This window comes from Bicyclus anynana, chromosome 26, assembly GCF_947172395.1.
Source record: "Bicyclus anynana chromosome 26, ilBicAnyn1.1, whole genome shotgun sequence".
Classification (NCBI taxonomy): Eukaryota; Metazoa; Arthropoda; class Insecta; order Lepidoptera; family Nymphalidae; genus Bicyclus; species Bicyclus anynana.
In genome coordinates, this window is record NC_069108.1 from 9709057 (window position 1) to 9728870 (window position 19814).

The window sequence follows — 19814 nt, forward strand, 5'->3', positions numbered from 1 at the left end:
CACGCCTACCCTAGCAAACAATCCTAGATACGCCAATGTGACATACGATTTACAATGATTATGCTCAGGAGAGTATGGATGGAGGCTTTCAAGCAAGATTAGTTTACAAGCACTCTTTAACTATATTTATATTCTTAGCAGAACCTGCAAAAAACTCAATAGTTACACATTTTGTATCATGTTATTTTACAATATTTTTTATCATTACATAAGATAGCTTGAATAAATCTATTTTTTGCGAAAGCTGCGCAAAGATAAAACCCAATCCAAATTCCAATTAGCTCCAAGCATCCTTGTCATTAGAACTTAACGTAGTTTATAGTGCCCATTAAAATAAGGTAAATGTATTTTTCGATGATGGCAAGTGGCAACATTAAAAATGACTTCCATTGGGGTTCAGTCACGCGAGAAAAAAATGTGAATTATAAATTTCGTAAATTGTCGTCTAAGTAAATAAAATAACTTTTAACGAAAAAAATATTGATATACAGTGCAAGTGCAATGCGTTATGATAATTATTAGGTTGTTCGAAGTGTGTTTTCGGTGAAAAATGTGCGATTTTTTATCGTACTAATTTGGTGTTGATAAAAAAACTGGCCTTTTTTACGTCAAGCGCTGTCCAGTTCAGGTATAAGTTTTTCTGGTATTGATTATTTTTTTGCCCTCGCACTTACACTGCCCATATCTACACATAGGAACTCAAAAGTTACAAATTCTTCATAAATTATTCAAATTCAAAGTTTCTCGTGTTAAGTTTATAGTATTTCTTTACTATTTGTAGTATTTGCTGTTCGAAATACAGTATAAGGTGCATATGGATGTGATAAAACACGTTTTCCACACAGAAAAAGGCGTATAAAGTGTTTGTTTGTTTACTAAAAACTATACAGAACCACTGAGGAGTTTACTAATTTGTATTAGTTAAGGTTAACGCATACTGTGTCGAGTTTACTAAACAGTTTGATAAGTCTTTGTAGATCATTATTTAGTATTATTTCTAAGTTAAATTACTAAATTCATGTCCAAATATGATTATTTCTAATAAAGATATGTTACAAGTATAATATAAAAGCTAAATCTAATAGTACAGACTACCACTGGTTTGCATGGAAGAAATAGAAGAGATGTAAGACAAAGAAGATACCTCTTTAATTTAAAAAAACAATAAACAAGCTTTTTTAAAAATTTTGTCTGTCTGTCTGGACTAATCTCTGAAACGGCTGAACAGAGTTTAATGGGACTATCCCTGGAAGGTAGAGGAGAGTTTGGAGGAACATACTTTTATCCCAAAAAATACAGGGTTCCCGTAGGTGAGGTACCCTACCCTTAAATTTATGTTACAAAAAATGTAATAAACGAAAACCACTTGACCGATTTTGTGCAAACTTCACATAAACCATCTACTAAATAGTCCAAACAAAACCTAAACATCTGGTTTGGATAGTTAAGCCTGTTCTTGAGTTAAAAAATTACAACGAAAAGTAGCATTTATATATCTATGAATAAATGTTGAAGCCAAATTATATAACACAGATTTATTCTTTACTTTTGTGTGTTGTTCTCAAAATCTGAAATTTTTAGATATTTAAAATTTCTATGTATTTTTGTTAAAAATAGTACTTTGTTTTTTATACAAATTATAAATGCTTTTATTACTACAACTGAATTATTTTATCATGTTGCCTAATTTCCTTAAATTTGATTAATATAATTCAGTAATAAGTATTTTTTTTTTATAAAATAATATTTGCCATCCCGTTGCCTCTCCTCCTCACCTCCAACTTGTCGGCAAAGACTGTGCTAGAGGTGAGTATGATAATAGACCAACAGGGCGAGGATTGAACCACAACCCACAGTGATGAGTCCGACCCCTCTTCGTTTGAGCTATTGTGGCTTCTAAAAGTAAAGTCTTATATTTTACTCATTCAGTTATCAAAATCGATAATTTATATTAGGCTGTGTTATATTCATCCTCATAGCTTGTGTAACAATGCTTCTCTTTTTCCTTTTCAGAAAACAAAATGAATGAACAAATGGCACCAGACATTGACCCGCTGAGTACTTACAATATGAACAACTATCCCAATTTGGAAAATTTTGGGAACAACCTAATGCCATATGGCACGTATCCATATCCGGTCAAAGTAGAGAACTACCCGAATCCCAACTACTATACATCACAAGCGAGTCAACTAAAACCATCACAAGACACAAACAACGACAACTCTAGTTTAAATCATATAGGAAACACTGTCACTCAGTTTATAAGTGACATACAAACACAAATAACTGAAAAAAATGACATCACAACACAGAACCACACAGAAGAGCAAGACATTAAACCCGACATCACAAGAGCTTTGAATAAAAAGATAAAAAAAGAACGCAGTAAATACTTTTCTGAAAAAATCACAGAAAAGGACTTCAAGTTTTATGGTTGTGCAGTCTGCAATATTAACTTTAAAGAACTACACGAATTGGACAACCATGTAGTAATACATAAGGATAGAATAACCAGTTACGATCTGAGAATCAAGAATCAGATTAAAAAGAAGAAAATGAAGAAAGAGTTAAAGAAGATGAAAAAGTTGAAGAAGAGTGTGAAAGAAGAGCCGGACTTGGTGATTGAAATCAAACCAGAAGATGGATACATAGGTAAACTTGCTTTTAAATTAAAAAGTAATGTAAAATTATTAGTATAGGATCTGAGAATCTAAAGCAACCTTCACTGAGCTGGTTTTTGAATAAAAAGTATTTGTATCAAATTAAATATGCCAATGTATTTTTAACCGACTTCAAAAAGAAGGAAGGTTCTCAATTTGGTCAGTATTTTTTTTTTATGTATGTACACCGATTACTCAAAGACGCCTGGTCCGATTTCAAAAATTATTTTTTTGTTTGAAATGGTATAGTCCCCATTTGGTCCCATTGCCATCATGTCAAGATCTGATGATGGAATCCTGGAGAAATTGAAGGAAATTTTCGAAAATTATATAGGTGTCTAGTATGTTCGTAAACTTTTCCATTTAGTAATTTTAAGCACTACAATTTCATGAAGGTTTAAAATGGATCTGATGATGGAGCCATAAAACAGACCAGGGAACTCCTCGGCGATTTACAACAGTTACCTTGTGTTTGGCCTTGATTAATTCGTATTGCTGAGAACTTTGTACCTAGATGAGTTGTGTCTGTTATTAGGCGTCTGATGATGAAGACCAAGGTCAATTAAGGGAACCCCTTAACGGTTTACGGTAGCTACCTTGTGTTTGGGCTTGATTAATTTGTATTGCTGAGAATTTTGTACAAAGATGGATTGTGACTGTCATTAGGGGTCTAATGTATTTGTTTGAGATGAAATTTTATACTAAAAATGGAAAAATAAAATAAAAAAATAAAAATTTTAATAAAAAAAATACAACCAACTTCAAAACCTAAAAACGTTCCCACTAAACTAAAAAGCGAAAAATAACATTATAATATGTTCTACCTGCTGATCAGTATGAAGGCGGTGCTTATCCGGTGTTGTCTTAATTTAATAAAAAAATACCGACCGTATTGAGAACCTCCTTCTTGTCGGTTAAAAATCTACAACAATTTTATCAGAAACCATAGAAAGTATGAACCGTTGAACGTACGGCTCATCTTATCAGTTGCACTTTTTGGCGTAGACTAAAACCTCAGACGAATGATATGTATGTAGTTAGTAATTAGATCTATGCGTTTACAAAGGCAGTTTCTATAGAATCGATGTTTCATTGTTGTAATCGTTTTCGTCGTGTAAAGAGCTTTCTAAAAATGTCGGTTTGTGTAGTCAAATGGCATATAAAACGATCAACAAGTTTATTAAATAACGTTTAATTATATCATATTTGTAACAAAAACAATATCTAAATATTTGTAACAAAAAAAAACAATATCTAAAAAGAGTCGGTTCTTCATTCGGATCAACGAAACATCGATCAAGTAACTTAATATTGTGTAACTAGATGATGCCGCGCGGTTTTACCCGCGTAGTTCCCGTTCCCGTAAGAGAACAGGGATAATATATAGCTTATAACCTTCCTCGATAAATGGGCTATCTAACACTGAAAGAATTTTTCAGATCGGATCAGTAGTTCCTGAGATAAGCGCGTTCAATCAAACAAACAAACAAACTCTTCAGCTTTATAATATTAGTATAGATGAGTCTAAGCGATGTGTTTGTTAGTCTGTGTAAAAAATCCACGTGTATGTATTGCGAATAAAATAGTTGTGTGTAGTGTAAGAGTACAAAATATATTTATTGGAGTTAACTATTTTCGATGTGCGAGTTTACCTCGTCCTTAAAAAACGACAGACAATTTCGTTGGTGAATTAAGGAGCAATACAGGTCCATAGGTCCATTGGTCTGAGGCTAAGTCAGAATACTCCAAAATATGACTAAAGTGTTTTTCAGATAGCAAAGGTACTGTGACAGTATGACGTAATACGTACTATTATCGTGAATCGCGGCAAAAAGTTGTACGTGGACGAAGTCACGGGCCGAGGCGCTCGATAGATGGCGCTAGATCGAATAAACTCGCGCTCACGTTGTGCGTTTCACAGAACCTATATGGACGAGTGAACGAAATGTCATTTCGAGGCACATAATAATTTTTATTGAAATTTTTGTATTTCGAACGGCTTTGTTTCGTTCGAAAGGAGCAAACATCACCGGCTCAGCACTGCCTTCATACTGATCAGCAGGTAGAACATATTATGATGTTATTTTTCGTTTTTCAGTTTAGTGGGTTTTAGGTTTTGAAGTCGGTTGTATTTTTTTTTATTAAAATTTTTATAAATGAGGCAGACCTTTTGGATATTCTTTCTATTCCAGTTGTCCTTAATCTTTATATGTAACTAACAGACCCAGTCAAGTTTCGCTTATGTGCATTTTTTCTATATCCCTACCCTACCCTACCCCGGCCCCTTACCTTGTAAATTGCAGAGCGCCCCATACAAACTTCTACACTAACAAACCAAAAAAGAGAAGTGGAGGGTTCGTTAGAAAGACAAAAAGAAGCCTATGTCATTCTCCATCCTTTCAACTATCTCCACTTAAATATCACGTCAATTCGTCGCTCCGTTTTGCCGACAGGCGGACACACAATTTCACATTTATGATATTAATATGGATATCCTTCCATTCCATCAGAATCAGAATCATTCCCCAGGTTGGACATCCATGAGTTAGTAATGTAGCAGACATCTACTAACTATAAATTACCTCCCTGCCAAATCTCATCTTTGCCAAGCAGTTTTTGAGATTTCACAATGATTGATTTTATACATAAATAATAAATACAATGAACTTCCAATAAGTAAAGCTTATTGGAAGCTTTATTGGATCTTCAATTCATCTTTATAGGTAACGAGAAAGCTGCAGACTTTGTGAACACAGAGTCGGACAACCAGAGCTCCAAGGAGAACAATGGAGACAAAGCCACGAACACTGGCAGCGCTCCAGACCTCAACCCTGCCGCAGCAGCCCCCAACCCTGACCCTGGGCTGACGCTGGGCAACAAGCAGGATCTGATGAACCGGCAGAAGATATACAAGTGCTTCGCTTGCCAGAAGCAGTTCACACTGAGCTACTATTTGAAGCTACATGTTAGATCGCATACAGGTAATAACTTTTGGTATACATAAGTTTTGAATTTGATATGTTTTTTTTTACCCGACTGCAAGAAGGGTTATGTTTTTCGCGCGTATCTTGTATGACGTATGTATGTATGTAATATTCTTTATTACCTCATATCTTCCTAACCACTGAACGGATTTACGTAATTAGGATATCGTTAGATTTGTCTCAATTACCCAAGTGTTCTTAGATAGGTGAAACTAAAAAAAAAATAACAAGACGACTGTGAGACGCTATAGACTCGAGGTGAAAAAAAATTTTTTTTCCTAATATTGCAATATGGGTATCAAATTCAAGAACTTTTTATGAGGATTCTAAAATGGTATATCATGGCCATGTTTAAAAAAAACTACAATTAGAAAAACGTTATTTATTAGTTGTCTATACAAAATACGCGAGGCGGAAGACTATAGGTGCGAGCAGGTTTGTGAAGTGAAGTTATAAAATAGACTAAATTAAATATATTGATTATAAAAATCCGCCAAGTGCGAGTCGGATTCGCCCCCGAGCGTTTTTAGGTTTTTTTGAATATTTGCTTAACCTCGGTTGGACGTATAACTTATCGTACTTTGTAATAAACGTAATAAATAAATACGAAATTAACCGTCTATTGTATCTAAAAAGTGTGAAATAAATAAATTAATTAAACAAATAAAAAACCCCGACTGCATAAAGTATAAAAAAACTGATGATGAACTGACTGATGAAAACTGAAAAGAAAAAAAACAAGCTCAGTCCAGAAGTGTAGAAAGCAATTAGAAAACAGTCGGGACCTTAGATATTGGATAGAATGATTTTCTTCTACATTATTTAATAGGTCCCGACTGTTTTCTAATTGCTTTCTACACTTCTGGACTGAGCTTGTTTTTTTTCTTTTCAGTTTTTTTATACTTTATGCAGTCGGGGTTTTTTATTTGTTTAATTAATTTATTTATTATTCATTACAAGTTAGCCCTTGACTACAATCTCACCTGATGGTAAGTGATGATGCGGTTTAAGATGGAAGCGGGCTAACTTGTTAGGAGCTGTCTACAGCTTCCAGAATGATATAAAACTATGCCCCTAATAAAGTTGAATGAATAATCTTCTCCATTTTAAATAATAAGAATTATTATAGCGTATAAATATTGATGTTATATGTAGGTAGAATATATTATTGTAAAATTCTGTAAATATTTGCATGCTGTTTCAGTAAATTGTGTTGGAATTTTTTTCTATAGTGTAAGAACCATTGTAACCCACAGTTTCAGCAAATAAATTATTATTATTATTACACGGCATCGTACCGGAACGCTAAATCGCTTGGCGGTACGTTTACAGTATATCCCGCTGTTTAGTGTCGCCTGACATAGGCCTCCTCCAACTGCTTCCGCTGCACCCTGTCTGCAACTCTGGTCTTGCGAGGCACCAGGGTTAGGTGGATGTCTTCCCACCTTGTTGGACGTCCACATTTTCTGGTACCATCTCTTGGGTACCATAGTGTTTGCTCCATTGTCAGTCTTGCGGCATATGTGATCCGTCCATTGCCATTTTCAAGGTTGATTCATTTGAGACCATCAGTAAGCTTAGTCCTGTTTCTTATCTCAGTTGAGGTGATTCTGTCAGTTAGTAGTACAACATACTTCTCTCTGTTGCCCTCTGACACTTAGCTAGTACTTTCTCTGTGATTTTATATTAATGTACCATTTTCTGATGGAATAAAGATTGATTGATTGATTGAATATTGATTGATTGAATTGTAGGTTGGATAGATGTATTGTAAGGTGCGAGACATACATACAGGTAACGCTTACGTTCTGAAGTAAAACTTCTTTATGCACATTTGACTTGGAGAGAATGCGTTACGAAAAGTGTAATTGGGTGAAGTTTTTAAATGCTGCCATCTACAGGCATAGTGGAACAGTGTTTGTTATGTTAAACTACCAATAGATGGCGCTCTTAGAGAACTTTGAAACAATCCCTTTTTGTACTCTTCAAGAACCTGTTAATTTATTAAGCTGCGTTGCAAAAACCATCTCAAAGGTAAGGATAAGGGTTTGAAACTAGTTGGACATATTCTTTGTATCAATCGAGCTTAGCTATGTTTCATAATAATTTATTATGAAATATAAATAATGCTCACGTCAGTTTAAATTCTACAATTTCAAAAACCTGTTGCGTTGCAGTTATGCCTGACGTCCATAGATGGAGCTTTATTTTTTTTAAAGAAGTTTATTTCAGTTGAGTGGTGTACAGCAGACTTGTTTTTTTTTTGTCAGACGAGAAGCCCTACACGTGTGCGCAGTGTGGCCAGACCTTTATCACAGCGAGCAAGTTGGGGCGCCACAACAAGCGGTTCCACCTCGCCATCCGCTACCAGTGCCGGATATGCTACAAATACTTCTCCAGGTAACGTACCTCCTCGTTGTACCATGGATGACAAGCTCCCAGGTTGCCGTCCTGGTTAAGGCTGTAAAATACTTTTTTTCTAGAAATTTTCAATAAGAATTTTATTGAACATTTCTATTAATTTATTTATTTATTTATTTATTCATTTAAGTTACATTTCCACATGTCATAAATAAAATGTCATAATTATTACAAATGGAACCCTGTGAGGGTGTTGTAACTACAAAAGTAAAACTTAACTTAACATAACATAAGATAAGTAGAGAGGCGGGTTTATTGTTCTTCGGTCAAAAAGTCATTAATTTTATAATATACTTTTACAAGCAAAAAGTTTTTTAATGTTAATAAAAACTCATTAATGTTTTCCTTTTTCTTAATGTTTTGCGGTAATTTATTATATATTTTTATGTACATTTTGTGCGGGCCAGTACTGTGCATTTTTAAATTTGATTTTGGCTGTACCAAGTTCAATTTACGCGCGCTCCGTAATTTATTTTTTCGTGGCATTTCATTTAATTTTTTAAAAAATTCTGCATTTTTCCTTACGAATTTGCATGTTTCTAAGATATATAGACTTGGAAAACTTTCTAGGGAGGAAGCGCCCAAAATTTTATTAGCTTGACTCAGGACTACTCCAGGACCGATTGTTCCGAACCCACATAGGCCACTGTTTACCTGTTATTGTGCAATATGTGATGTTAAACTTTTTGATATGTGAAATGTCAGTAGTTTTGGAATAATTTAACAAACAATCAATTGACTGACATCAATTTTGACAAAAATCAATTAACAGACGTGAATTTTGACAAAAACTCAATTGACCAACATGAATTATGTCAAAAATATCAGATAACTGACATAACTTCTATGCCAACTGCTCCAATTTTAATGAAATTTTTGACAATCTGTTTCAGGTTTGAATTCCTTACACGACATTTTGACAAAAAACACCCGGATGACAAACTAGAAGGAGAGCCTTATGGTGAGATTTGGTTTATGTTTGTTATTGGATGAGACATACAGACAGACAGAAATTAAAAAAAACTTGTTTTGGTATTGTGAAACCTTAAGTAAGCACTTGAAAACCTGATTTTTAAAAATGACAGACAGACATTAAAATTTGATTTATATTTATTGATATAAATCAAATTATAAAATAATTTAGACACAATTTAATTACAGATTTCAACGCGATACTGCCGTACTTAAAGGAGTTAGAGGAACAATTGAAAGATAAAACAGAGAAGGAGAAAGCTGCACCAAAACCCGACGATCTCTGGTTCAACTTTGAACCCGCCAAGGTTGAACCCAACGAAGTAAAAGAGGAAACCAAAGACAACATAGAGGAGGTTAAGCCTGTCGAGTTTGAACCACTGACAGTGACTATAGAGGCGCTGAAGGTTGATGAGGTTGACGTGAAGATTGAGGAGGTTGATGAGAAGGACGCCGATGTAGATATTCACGATGGTGATGATGAAGTTGATGTCAAAGATGAGAGTGATCATATGAAGGATGAGAAGTGAGTATTTGCTGATGATTTCCTTGTGGCTTACATTTTTATTCTATGACAGGTTAACCCTTAATGGCGATCTCACCTGGCGTGACTCTAAAACCAGACTACATCTGAGCCAATTTAAAAACTTAAGCTAAGAATATAAATCAAGGCCTCTCTAATATTACAAAGTGTTACCAATTCTTGTATTATGTGCTAGTATTACTTTGCCTGTGTTGTCTTATCAAAGCTTCCATGTTTTGTAATCGCATAGAGTTTTGGTAGCTTTTTCAATGCTAACCAGAACTGAGTTTATAATTTAAAACTCTCAAGACAGATTGCAGGAATATTGAGAGACTAAAAAAAAAAAAAAAAAATTTAAAACTCATTTCGTTATTGTTCATTACTATTGAATTGAATATTTTTTGTATGGTCTGTGTCGAAACATCGACATTAAAAATCTCGTCGTTTTACCATGGTAAGAACTGATTTTTATTTAAAAATTTACAATATACATCATAAGGTTAGCAAAGCTTAACTTAGAAATATCAATTGAAGGTATAACAATTCCTAACTAATCTTCCTTACCTTCCTAGCGGAACTTCTTACCTATCCATTTTCTTTATACAAAAACTATGTTAGTATCAAGCTTGACCCCTTAACACTGATGCTATTCTTAATGTTCTCTTAGGATAAACATAAACAATACAATTATTTCATTCACAGTTTGTCTGACGACGACTACTTCCCGTCCAATACCTGGGCGTCGTCCCCCAAGATCCAAGAACCAACGTCCCCCAAGAAGCTGAAGGCAGAGGACCGCGTCAAGTGTCCCATATGTGAGAAGAAGTTCAGCACAGCGTCCTACATGCGCATACACATGAGGACTCACACCGGGGAGAAGCCCTTCAAGTGCTACATATGCGATATGGGCTTCATCACGTCCAGCAAGATGCACCGGCATGTGCTAACCCACCCGGAGTCTTGGGCAGGTCAGTTATGTTTATCAGTTACTAGCTGACGCCGCACGGTTTCACCAGCGTGGTTCCCGTTCCCGTAGGAATACAGGGACAATATATAGCCTATAGCCTTCCTCGATAAATGGGCTATCTAACACTGAAAGAATTTTTCAAATCGGGCCAGTAGTTCCTGAGATTAGCGCGTTCAACTATACAAACAAAATCTTCAGCTTTATACTATTAGTATAGATACAGTTAAAGTGTTCCAAAAATTGTCACTGTTGTCAAAGTTTGGGACATACGTCTCACAACTGTTAGAGTTGGGGACATTGTGACAATTAACGGTTAGGATATGTTTTGGTTTGTGGGTGCTAAGGGTATATGATCGTCCGACTCGCTTGATGTCGTCAGTCACCTGGTGGGGGGTCGACCAACACAGTGCTTTTTAGTGCAAGGTCGCCAGTCTTGCACCTTGGGACCCCAACGCCCAGTATTTTTTTTTAATAAAATAATATTTACTCTCGTATTTTCAGATGAAGATGTAAAAGAGGAAAAGGATGAGAAGGGCGAAGCGAAGATTAAAACAGAAGATGGTGAGGAGGACAAGAAAGCCAAGAAGAAGTGAGTTCCTTTTTCTTTTAACTTGTAGTTTCTTTTCAGGGTAAAGGAAAAAGCGGTTAATAATAAACCTTACGATATAACTGTTTGTGAAGTTGTATGGATCTACTAAATCGACTTTGAAAGTCTTTTATCATGAGAAAGCAACGTTTTGTGAGTGTCATCTGCGTGAAAACCTACCTGTATTAAAGGTTAGTCCAGACAAAAAGACAGACAAATGTTTTATTGAGTTTTAGTTTTAGCAAAGCTATTTTGAAATCACAGACATACACTTCAAGGTTATTTATATGTATTGTTATTCAGGTTACGAATGAAGAAGGCGTTGGCGAAGTTCTCCAAGAAGGCCCGCCCTTCTGACAAGAAGAAGCGGCTGTACCAGAAGCGGCCGCACGCCTGCGAGTACTGCCAGAAGCGGTTCCTGCACCTGGAGACCTTGCAGGTGAGCCCCTCGGTACAGCTCAGGGATAGGGCTTCGTATATGAAGCTACCACATTGCTAGCTCAATACTGAAAGGACTGACAACACACAAGTGATTTTATATAACCCTTGAGTGTATGTTTGTCACAGTCAGTTTTCTGTTCCTGTCTCTACTCGAAAGTTTGGGACATTAAAACCCCCTTTTTTTATTCAATAACCCTTCGACAATGATGAGTCACTAAGATGAAGCTTAATTGGAAAAGTTACAAGTTTTTTCAACTCATAACTCTTACGGTGTCTACATAAACCCTTGTCCCTGTGCAGGTGCACAAGAAGTGCCACGACGGCGAGAGCGTGGTGTACAAGTGCAACTTCTGCCTCGCGGAGCACCCCGACGAGGCCTCGCAGAAGGCGCACGAGGCCTCGCACCAGGGCCCCAAGCCCTACCTGTGCACCGTCTGCGGGCGCAGCTACAAGAAGCGCGAGACCATGGTGAGTGAGTGAGCACGAGTCTCTTCTCATAATGATAGGGATTGGCTATGTTTTTGTTATACAAAAATGAAGGGTAATGTGTAGCGAGTCAGGTCCACATGTAACGAGTGTATGGTCCGCCCCGCAGATCTACCACCGCAAGAACCACCGGCCCGACCGCGAGTACATCTGCGACATCTGCACCAAGAGCTTCAACGCGCAGTGCAAGCTGCAGCGGCACATCGTCAGCCATCGCACGCAGCGGTGAGTGCGCCTTGCCCCTACAGCATCCCCGTACACTACACGACACGTCGTACATTACACGACAACACATACATTACACGACACCCCATACATTACACGACTCCCAATATATTTCACGACACGCCATACATTACACGACACCCAATACATTACACGACACGTCCTACATTTCACGACACGTCATACATTACACAACACCCAATACATTACACGACACGTCCTACATTTCACGACACGTCATATATTTACACGACTCCCCATACATTACACGACACGTCATACATTACACAACACCCAATACATTACACGAAACGTCATACATTACACGACACGTCATACATTACACGACACGTCCTACATTACACGACTCCCCGTACATGACACGACACCCAATACATTACACGACACGTCGTACATTACACGGCTCGGAATACATTACACGACTCCCAATATATTAACGACACGTCCTACATTACACAACACGTCGTACATTACACGTCTCCCAATATATTTCACGACACGTTATACATTACACGACATCCAATACACTACACGACATTCCATACATTTCACGACACGTCATACATTACACGACTCTCCATACATTACACGACACCCAATACATTACACGACACGTCATACATTACACGACACCCAATACATTACATGACACGTCATACATTACACGACACCCAATACATTACACGACACGTCATACATTACACGACACGTCGTACATTACACGGCTCGGAATACATTACACGACTCCCAATATATTAACCACACGTCCTACATTACACAACTCGTCGTACATTACACGTCTCCCAATATATTTCACGACACGTTATACATTACACGACATCCAATACACTACACGACATTCCATACATTTCACGACACGTCATACATTACACGACTCTCCATACATTACACGACTCTCCATACATTACACAACACGTCATACTTTTTTTTTTCATTATTTGTAAATTAATTTGTAAGATTTGTCAAATTTTGCACGGCAACTATGGCAGGATATGTGTTTAAATATAATATAAAAGACCTATGTAAATGTACCATATTCTGGCGAAATAAAAATTGATTGATTTATTGATTACATTACACGACTCCCCATACATTACACGAACTTCATACATTACACGACTCCCAGTACATAACATGACTCCCAGTACATTACACGACTCCCCATACATTACACGTCACGTCGTACATTACACGTCTCCGAATACATAACACGACTCCCCATACATTATACGATACGTTATACATTACACGACTCCCAATATATTACACGACACGTCCTATATTACACAACACGTGTTACATTGCACGTCTCCCAATACATTACACGACTCCCCATACTTTACACGACACGTCATACATTACACGACACGTCATACATTACGCGACACGTCATACATTCCACGACATCCAATATATTACAAGACACCCCATACATTACAAAATACATACTTAGAATAAATGTGTGGCGAGTATTTTAAATATAAGTATGTATAGTCCATATTCTCATGACACAAACACATGAGCGTACACCTGCACATATGAGGTCACGCTCCTATTAGCACGGCTGTTCTGTCGCAGGTTCGTGCTGCGCTACGAGTGTCCGGTGTGCGCGCACATGTTCCACACCAAGTACCACGTGCAGATGCATCTCGCCACGCACCAGAAGGAGGGGCTGTGAGTATACTCCTCAGACTAATTAGATAAGACCTGCCTCGCAAGACAATATTTTTCTGTCAAAGTATATGATCAACGATCTTATGCTTATCTTATGAATGAAAAATTGAAATAGGGACATTGACCATAAAAGTGACATTTATATTGACATTAATTAATTCGAACTTTGTTTTATTTTTATTATTTGTAAATTTGTAATTTGTAAATTAATTTGTATGATCTGTTAACTTTTGCACGCCAACTATGGCAGGATATGTGTTTAAATCTAATATATAAAATTCTCGTGTCGCGGTGTTCGACATTGAACTCCTCCGAAACGGCTCGACCGATTTTGATGAAATTTTTTGTGCATATTTAGTAGGTCTGAGAATCGGCCAACATCTATTTTTCAAACCCCTAAATGTTAAGGGTAGTCCACCCCTAAATTTTTTTTTTTATTTTTTAGGCAAAATTTTTTGTTTTTATTTTTTTATGACACAGCATACAAAAATACATACAAACCTAAATTTTCACTCCTCTACGATCAACCCTTATATTTTATTTGTTAATTAAAAACTATACATACAAATGATTTGTAACTAAAACGTAGTCAATTTGAGCTTTATTGTTATTGTATAAAGTTCATATTAATAATAATTAGAAAACGGGGTAGGGGTAGGGTAGGGGTAGGGTAGGGGTAGGGTTGGGGTAGGGTAGGGTAGGAGTAGGGTAGGGGTAGGGGTAGGGTAGGGTAGTGGTAGGGTAGGTTTATGGTATAGGGATAGGGTAGGGTAGTGGTAGGGTAGTTGTAGGGTAGGGTAGGGTAGGGGTAGAGTAGAGGTAGGGTAGGGGTAGGGTAGGGGTAGGGGTAGGAGTATGGTAGTGTAAGGTAGGGATAGGGAAGAAGTGCAAATAAATAAATTAATAAGTCAAAGCGAAGCTTGAGCGAGTCCGCTAGTATAATATAAGACCTAGGTAAATGTACCGTATTCTGGCGAAATAAAAAAAAAATTGATCAATCAATTGATTGAATTGATTGATTGCGATTATAAACACTGTCTCTATAGAATCGATGTTTCATAGTTTACACTCGTGTCCGTCGGTTAAAAACCTCCGTAAAAATACCTTTTTGTGTAGTTGACTGGTGTAAAAAACGAACAAAAACTGCTATTTTAGTATAAGATATGTATGAATACGAAGCTCGTTTTCCTTAGAAAATGGCAGAAAATTTTGTTCGTCAATTTGGGTCCGATAGTAGTCCTTATGAGAGGTTTGGGTGTACTCTTCTATAATAAGATCCCCAAGACTGTGATGGACCTGCCAATGCATAGCTTTAAGTAATGTGTTAAAAAACATTTACTTAGTCGAGGTTACTACAACATTGATGAGTTCCTTAATGATAAAAGCGCTTGGAGGCCGTTGGATCAGCTTCCACCTTCACACAGGAAGTAAAACTATAAGAAATTGTAATGTTGTCATCAATTGTAATTATAATACTGTATGACTTTTTCAAAAGAGCAACTGTTGAGTTTCTTGCCGGTATCTTCTCAGCAGAACCTGCCTTCCGAACCGGTGGTAGAATCTTTACAAATAGTCAACTGACGTGTCAAAAGTGCTTGTATACTGAGCCTACTTGAAATAAATGATTTTTGAATTTTGAATTTTAGGTGTGCGATCGTGCATTTCTATCGCTCGCCCGGCACATTGTCGTGTGTGTGTTCGTCGATTATGAATGCATTATCACATACAGATGTCAATTTTGACGGCCTCCGTGGCGCAGTGGTATGCGCGGTGGATTTACAAAAACGGAGGTCCTGGTTTCAATCCCCGGCTGAACAGATTGAGATTTTTTTAATTTGTCCAGATCTGGCTGGTGGGAGGCTTCGGCCGTGGCTAGTTACCACCCTACCGGCAAAGATGTACCGCCAAGCGATTTAGCGTTCCGGATTTTTATCCTCCTCCTAACAAGTTAGCCTGCTTCCATCTTAGACTGCATCATCACTTACCATCAGGTGAGATTGTAGTCAAGGGCTAACTTGTAAAGAATAAAAAAAAAAAAAAATAAAAAAAATAAAAAAAAACGAAAAATAAAAATTTGCAGCATCCAAGAGGAGAACCGCAGCGAGATCCTGGCGATGGTGCTGCAGAACGCGCGCAAGATCCCCAAGAGTGCGGACGCGCCCCCCGCCCCCGCCGACCTCGCGCCGGCCGACGAGCGCAGCCGCGTGTGCAACATATGCGGCGAGGTGAACCCCACACACTTACACTTGTACAAGACCCCCAAGAGTGCGGACGCGCCCCCCGCCCCCGCCGACCTCGCGCCGGCCGACGAGCGCAGCCGCGTGTGCAACATATGCGGCGAGGTGAACCCCACACACTTACACTTGTTCAAGACCCCCAAGAGTGCGGACGCGCCCCCCGCCCCCGCCGACCTCGCGCCGGCCGACGAGCGCAGCCGCGTGTGCAACATATGCGGCGAGGTGAACCCCACACACTTACACTTGTACAAGACCCCCAAGAGTGCGGACGCGCCCCCCGCCCCCGCCGACCTCGCGCCGGCCGACGAGCGCAGCCGCGTGTGCAACATATGCGGCGAGGTGAACCCCACACACTTACACTTGTTCAAGACCCCCAAGAGTGCGGACGCGCCCCCCGCCCCCGCCGACCTCGCGCCGGCCGACGAGCGCAGCCGCGTGTGCAACATATGCGGCGAGGTGAACCCCACACACTTACACTTGTTCAAGACCCCCAAGAGTGCGGACGCGCCCCCCGCCCCCGCCGACCTCGCGCCGGCCGACGAGCGCAGCCGCGTGTGCAACATATGCGGCGAGGTGAACCCCACACACTTACACTTGTACAAGACCCCCAAGAGTGCGGACGCGCCCCCCGCCCCCGCCGACCTCGCGCCGGCCGACGAGCGCAGCCGCGTGTGCAACATATGCGGCGAGGTGAACCCCACACACTTACACTTGTACAAGACCCCCAAGAGTGCGGACGCGCCCCCCGCCCCCGCCGACCTCGCGCCGGCCGACGAGCGCAGCCGCGTGTGCAACATATGCGGCGAGGTGAACCCCACACACTTACACTTGTACAAGACCCCCAAGAGTGCGGACGCGCCCCCCGCCCCCGCCGACCTCGCGCCGGCCGACGAGCGCAGCCGCGTGTGCAACATATGCGGCGAGGTGAACCCCACACACTTACACTTGTACAAGACCCCCAAGAGTGCGGACGCGCCCCCCGCCCCCGCCGACCTCGCGCCGGCCGACGAGCGCAGCCGCGTGTGCAACATATGCGGCGAGGTGAACCCCACACACTTACACTTGTACAAGACCCCCAAGAGTGCGGACGCGCCCCCCGCCCCCGCCGACCTCGCGCCGGCCGACGAGCGCAGCCGCGTGTGCAACATATGCGGCGAGGTGAACCCCACACACTTACACTTGTACAAGATCCCCAAGAGTGCGGACGCGCCCCCCGCCCCCGCCGACCTCGCGCCGGCCGACGAGCGCAGCCGCGTGTGCAACATATGCGGCGAGGTGAACCCCACACACTTACACTTGTACAAGACCCCCAAGAGTGCGGACGCGCCCCCCGCCCCCGCCGACCTCGCGCCGGCCGACGAGCGCAGCCGCGTGTGCAACATATGCGGCGAGGTGAACCCCACACACTTACACTTGTTCAAGACCCCCAAGAGTGCGGACGCGCCCCCCGCCCCCGCCGACCTCGCGCCGGCCGACGAGCGCAGCCGCGTGTGCAACATATGCGGCGAGGTGAACCCCACACACTTACACTTATACCTCCGACCAATTGTTGTATAGGACCTGCCTCGCTAGACGTTACTTTTCTGTCAACGATCTAATGGGATTATAAAAACTGTCTATAGAATCGATGTTAAATAGTTGTAATCGTGTTCGTCAGTTAAAGAGCTCCGTAAAAATACCTTTTTGTGTAATTGAATTGTGTAAAAAACGGGCAAAAACTTCTAGTTTAGAATAAGATATATACCAAATCTAAGCTCGTTTTCTTCAGAAAATGACAGACAATTTTGTTCGTGACTATGAGTACGATACAGGTCCTTTTATAATTGGTCTGAGATTAAACTAATACAAGATCCCCAAGAGTGCGGACGCGTCCAGATAACGTAAATCCGAATTATACTACATACATATAAACACAAAATCTTCATCATTTCGCAGGTGTTCCAACACTTTTACTACTTGGAGGAGCATCTAAAAAGCCATGGCTCGAAAATAGCGATAGAAGACAGCGAGAAAGCCGAAGAGAAGAAACACATTTGTACAGTTTGCAACAAAGGCTTCAAACTGCACTACTACCTCAAACTGCACAGCTTCACACACACGAAGGAAAAGCCTTTTATATGCCAGCAGTGTGGAAAAGGCTTTATCACCCGAGGGAAACTCAAGAGACATATAGAAACACATACGGGCTTAAAAAAGTACCAATGTCACATTTGCTACAAGTTCTTCACAAGACCGAGCTACCTCAGGATCCATGTCAGGACCATTCACGGCACTCAGGATTACAATTTCAGGGTGCAGGAGAAGAATTGGAACCAGTTTGGTGCGGACTACAGTGCATAATTTGTACATTTCTAAATTTAACATGTTTTATAAAATGTGTTAAATTTCTTGTTAAATTAACACGGGGTGTTAAATTTTCTGAAACAGTTAAATATCGTTACATCTTAATATCAATTCATATCATGACATCACATCATTTATTTTATACTGAAATAAACATGAAGAAAAAACCCTTCATTTGCCTGCAGTGTGGAAAAGGCTTTATAAACCCGGGGGAACCTTAAAAGGCATATAGAAACATTAATAATAAAGTACCAATGTCATTTTTGTTACAAGTTCTCCACAAGGCTGTGCTACCTCAGGACTATTCACGGGACTTAAGATTACAATTTCAAGGTACAGGAAAAGAATTGGAACCAGTTTGGTTCTGATTACAGTAATTTGTGCATTTCTATACAATTTAACATGATTTATAAAATGTGTTAAATTAACACGGGGTGTTAAATTTTCAGAAACGATTAAATGAAATCACATCTTAGTATCAATTCACATAATGACATCACATGGTCATTTATTTTATATTTTACATATATTTTATAGTGAAATAAAGACACGATTAGCGTAAATGTAAACTTTTACATAGAAACATGAACTAACACGGGCAAATATTGTCAATTATAAATGTACACATTACATTACGCATGTATCTGCAAATAAATAACATTGATTGATTGATTGATTGTCATCACAGTATGGGAAAGATATTTAAAAACCGACATCTTATTACCAAATTTAACAGTTATTCATAAGTTAAAAACTTTAAAACGCATATTATGATTTGATACGTTATGCTATGCGTCGTATAAAGTTAGTTAATTGCACTTCACATTTGAACTACTTAAGGACATCATTTTGTTAATTTCTGACAATTTAACATCAATGTTAAATTGTCAGTACTCTGTGTTGTTATAATAAAATGGTTGATATTGGTTTTGTTTAGCGATAATTGTGCATTTTGTGATATAATCTATTGGGGTACATTCGTTTATTAATTATAATAATTCCCTCTGCATTGTAAAAAGGATTTTCTGCCGGATCTGTAATAAAATTAATAGTTGAAGGTTATAGAATTACTAGAAATTTAACAACTTTTTGAATAAATACAATCACATGCGATATTTTAACTACTTTGAAAAAGAAATGTACAGAAAGTTGTTAAAATTATAAATAAATATGTGCCTCAAAAATTAATATTTTTGAAAAACAAAGTATGAACAAAATAATAATTGTAAATAGTGTAATGTTTTCTTTAA

At 39.1% G+C, this 19814-nt stretch overlaps 1 protein-coding gene across 1 annotated transcript; it reads left to right on the forward strand.

Annotated features, from left to right (window-relative positions):
- The first annotated feature begins 371 nt into the window (after positions 1-371).
- Positions 372-18703, forward strand: LOC112055957 (zinc finger protein 865). The gene is made up of 14 exons (XM_052889678.1): positions 372-628; positions 2014-2655; positions 5387-5644; positions 7918-8047; positions 8962-9029; positions 9230-9566; positions 10266-10531; positions 11032-11119; positions 11420-11555; positions 11858-12025; positions 12153-12268; positions 13889-13984; positions 16065-17730; positions 18157-18703. The coding sequence occupies exons 2-14, from the start codon at positions 2022-2024 to the stop codon at positions 18559-18561; spliced, it is 4368 nt and encodes a 1455-aa protein (XP_052745638.1). The 5' UTR covers positions 372-628; positions 2014-2021; the 3' UTR covers positions 18562-18703.
- Positions 18704-19814: the final 1111 nt, after the last annotated feature.

Excerpts from the sequence above, each read along its gene's own strand:
- LOC112055957 (XM_052889678.1), top strand. The coding sequence starts at position 2,022 with ATGAATGAACAAATGGCACCAGACATTGACCCGCTGAGTACTTACAAT. Across the intron at positions 2,656-5,386 it reads ACCAGAAGATGGATACATAG|GTAACGAGAAAGCTGCAGAC; the intron begins GTAAACTTGCTT and ends TCATCTTTATAG. Across the intron at positions 9,567-10,265 it reads GATCATATGAAGGATGAGAA|TTTGTCTGACGACGACTACT; the intron begins GTGAGTATTTGC and ends TTTCATTCACAG.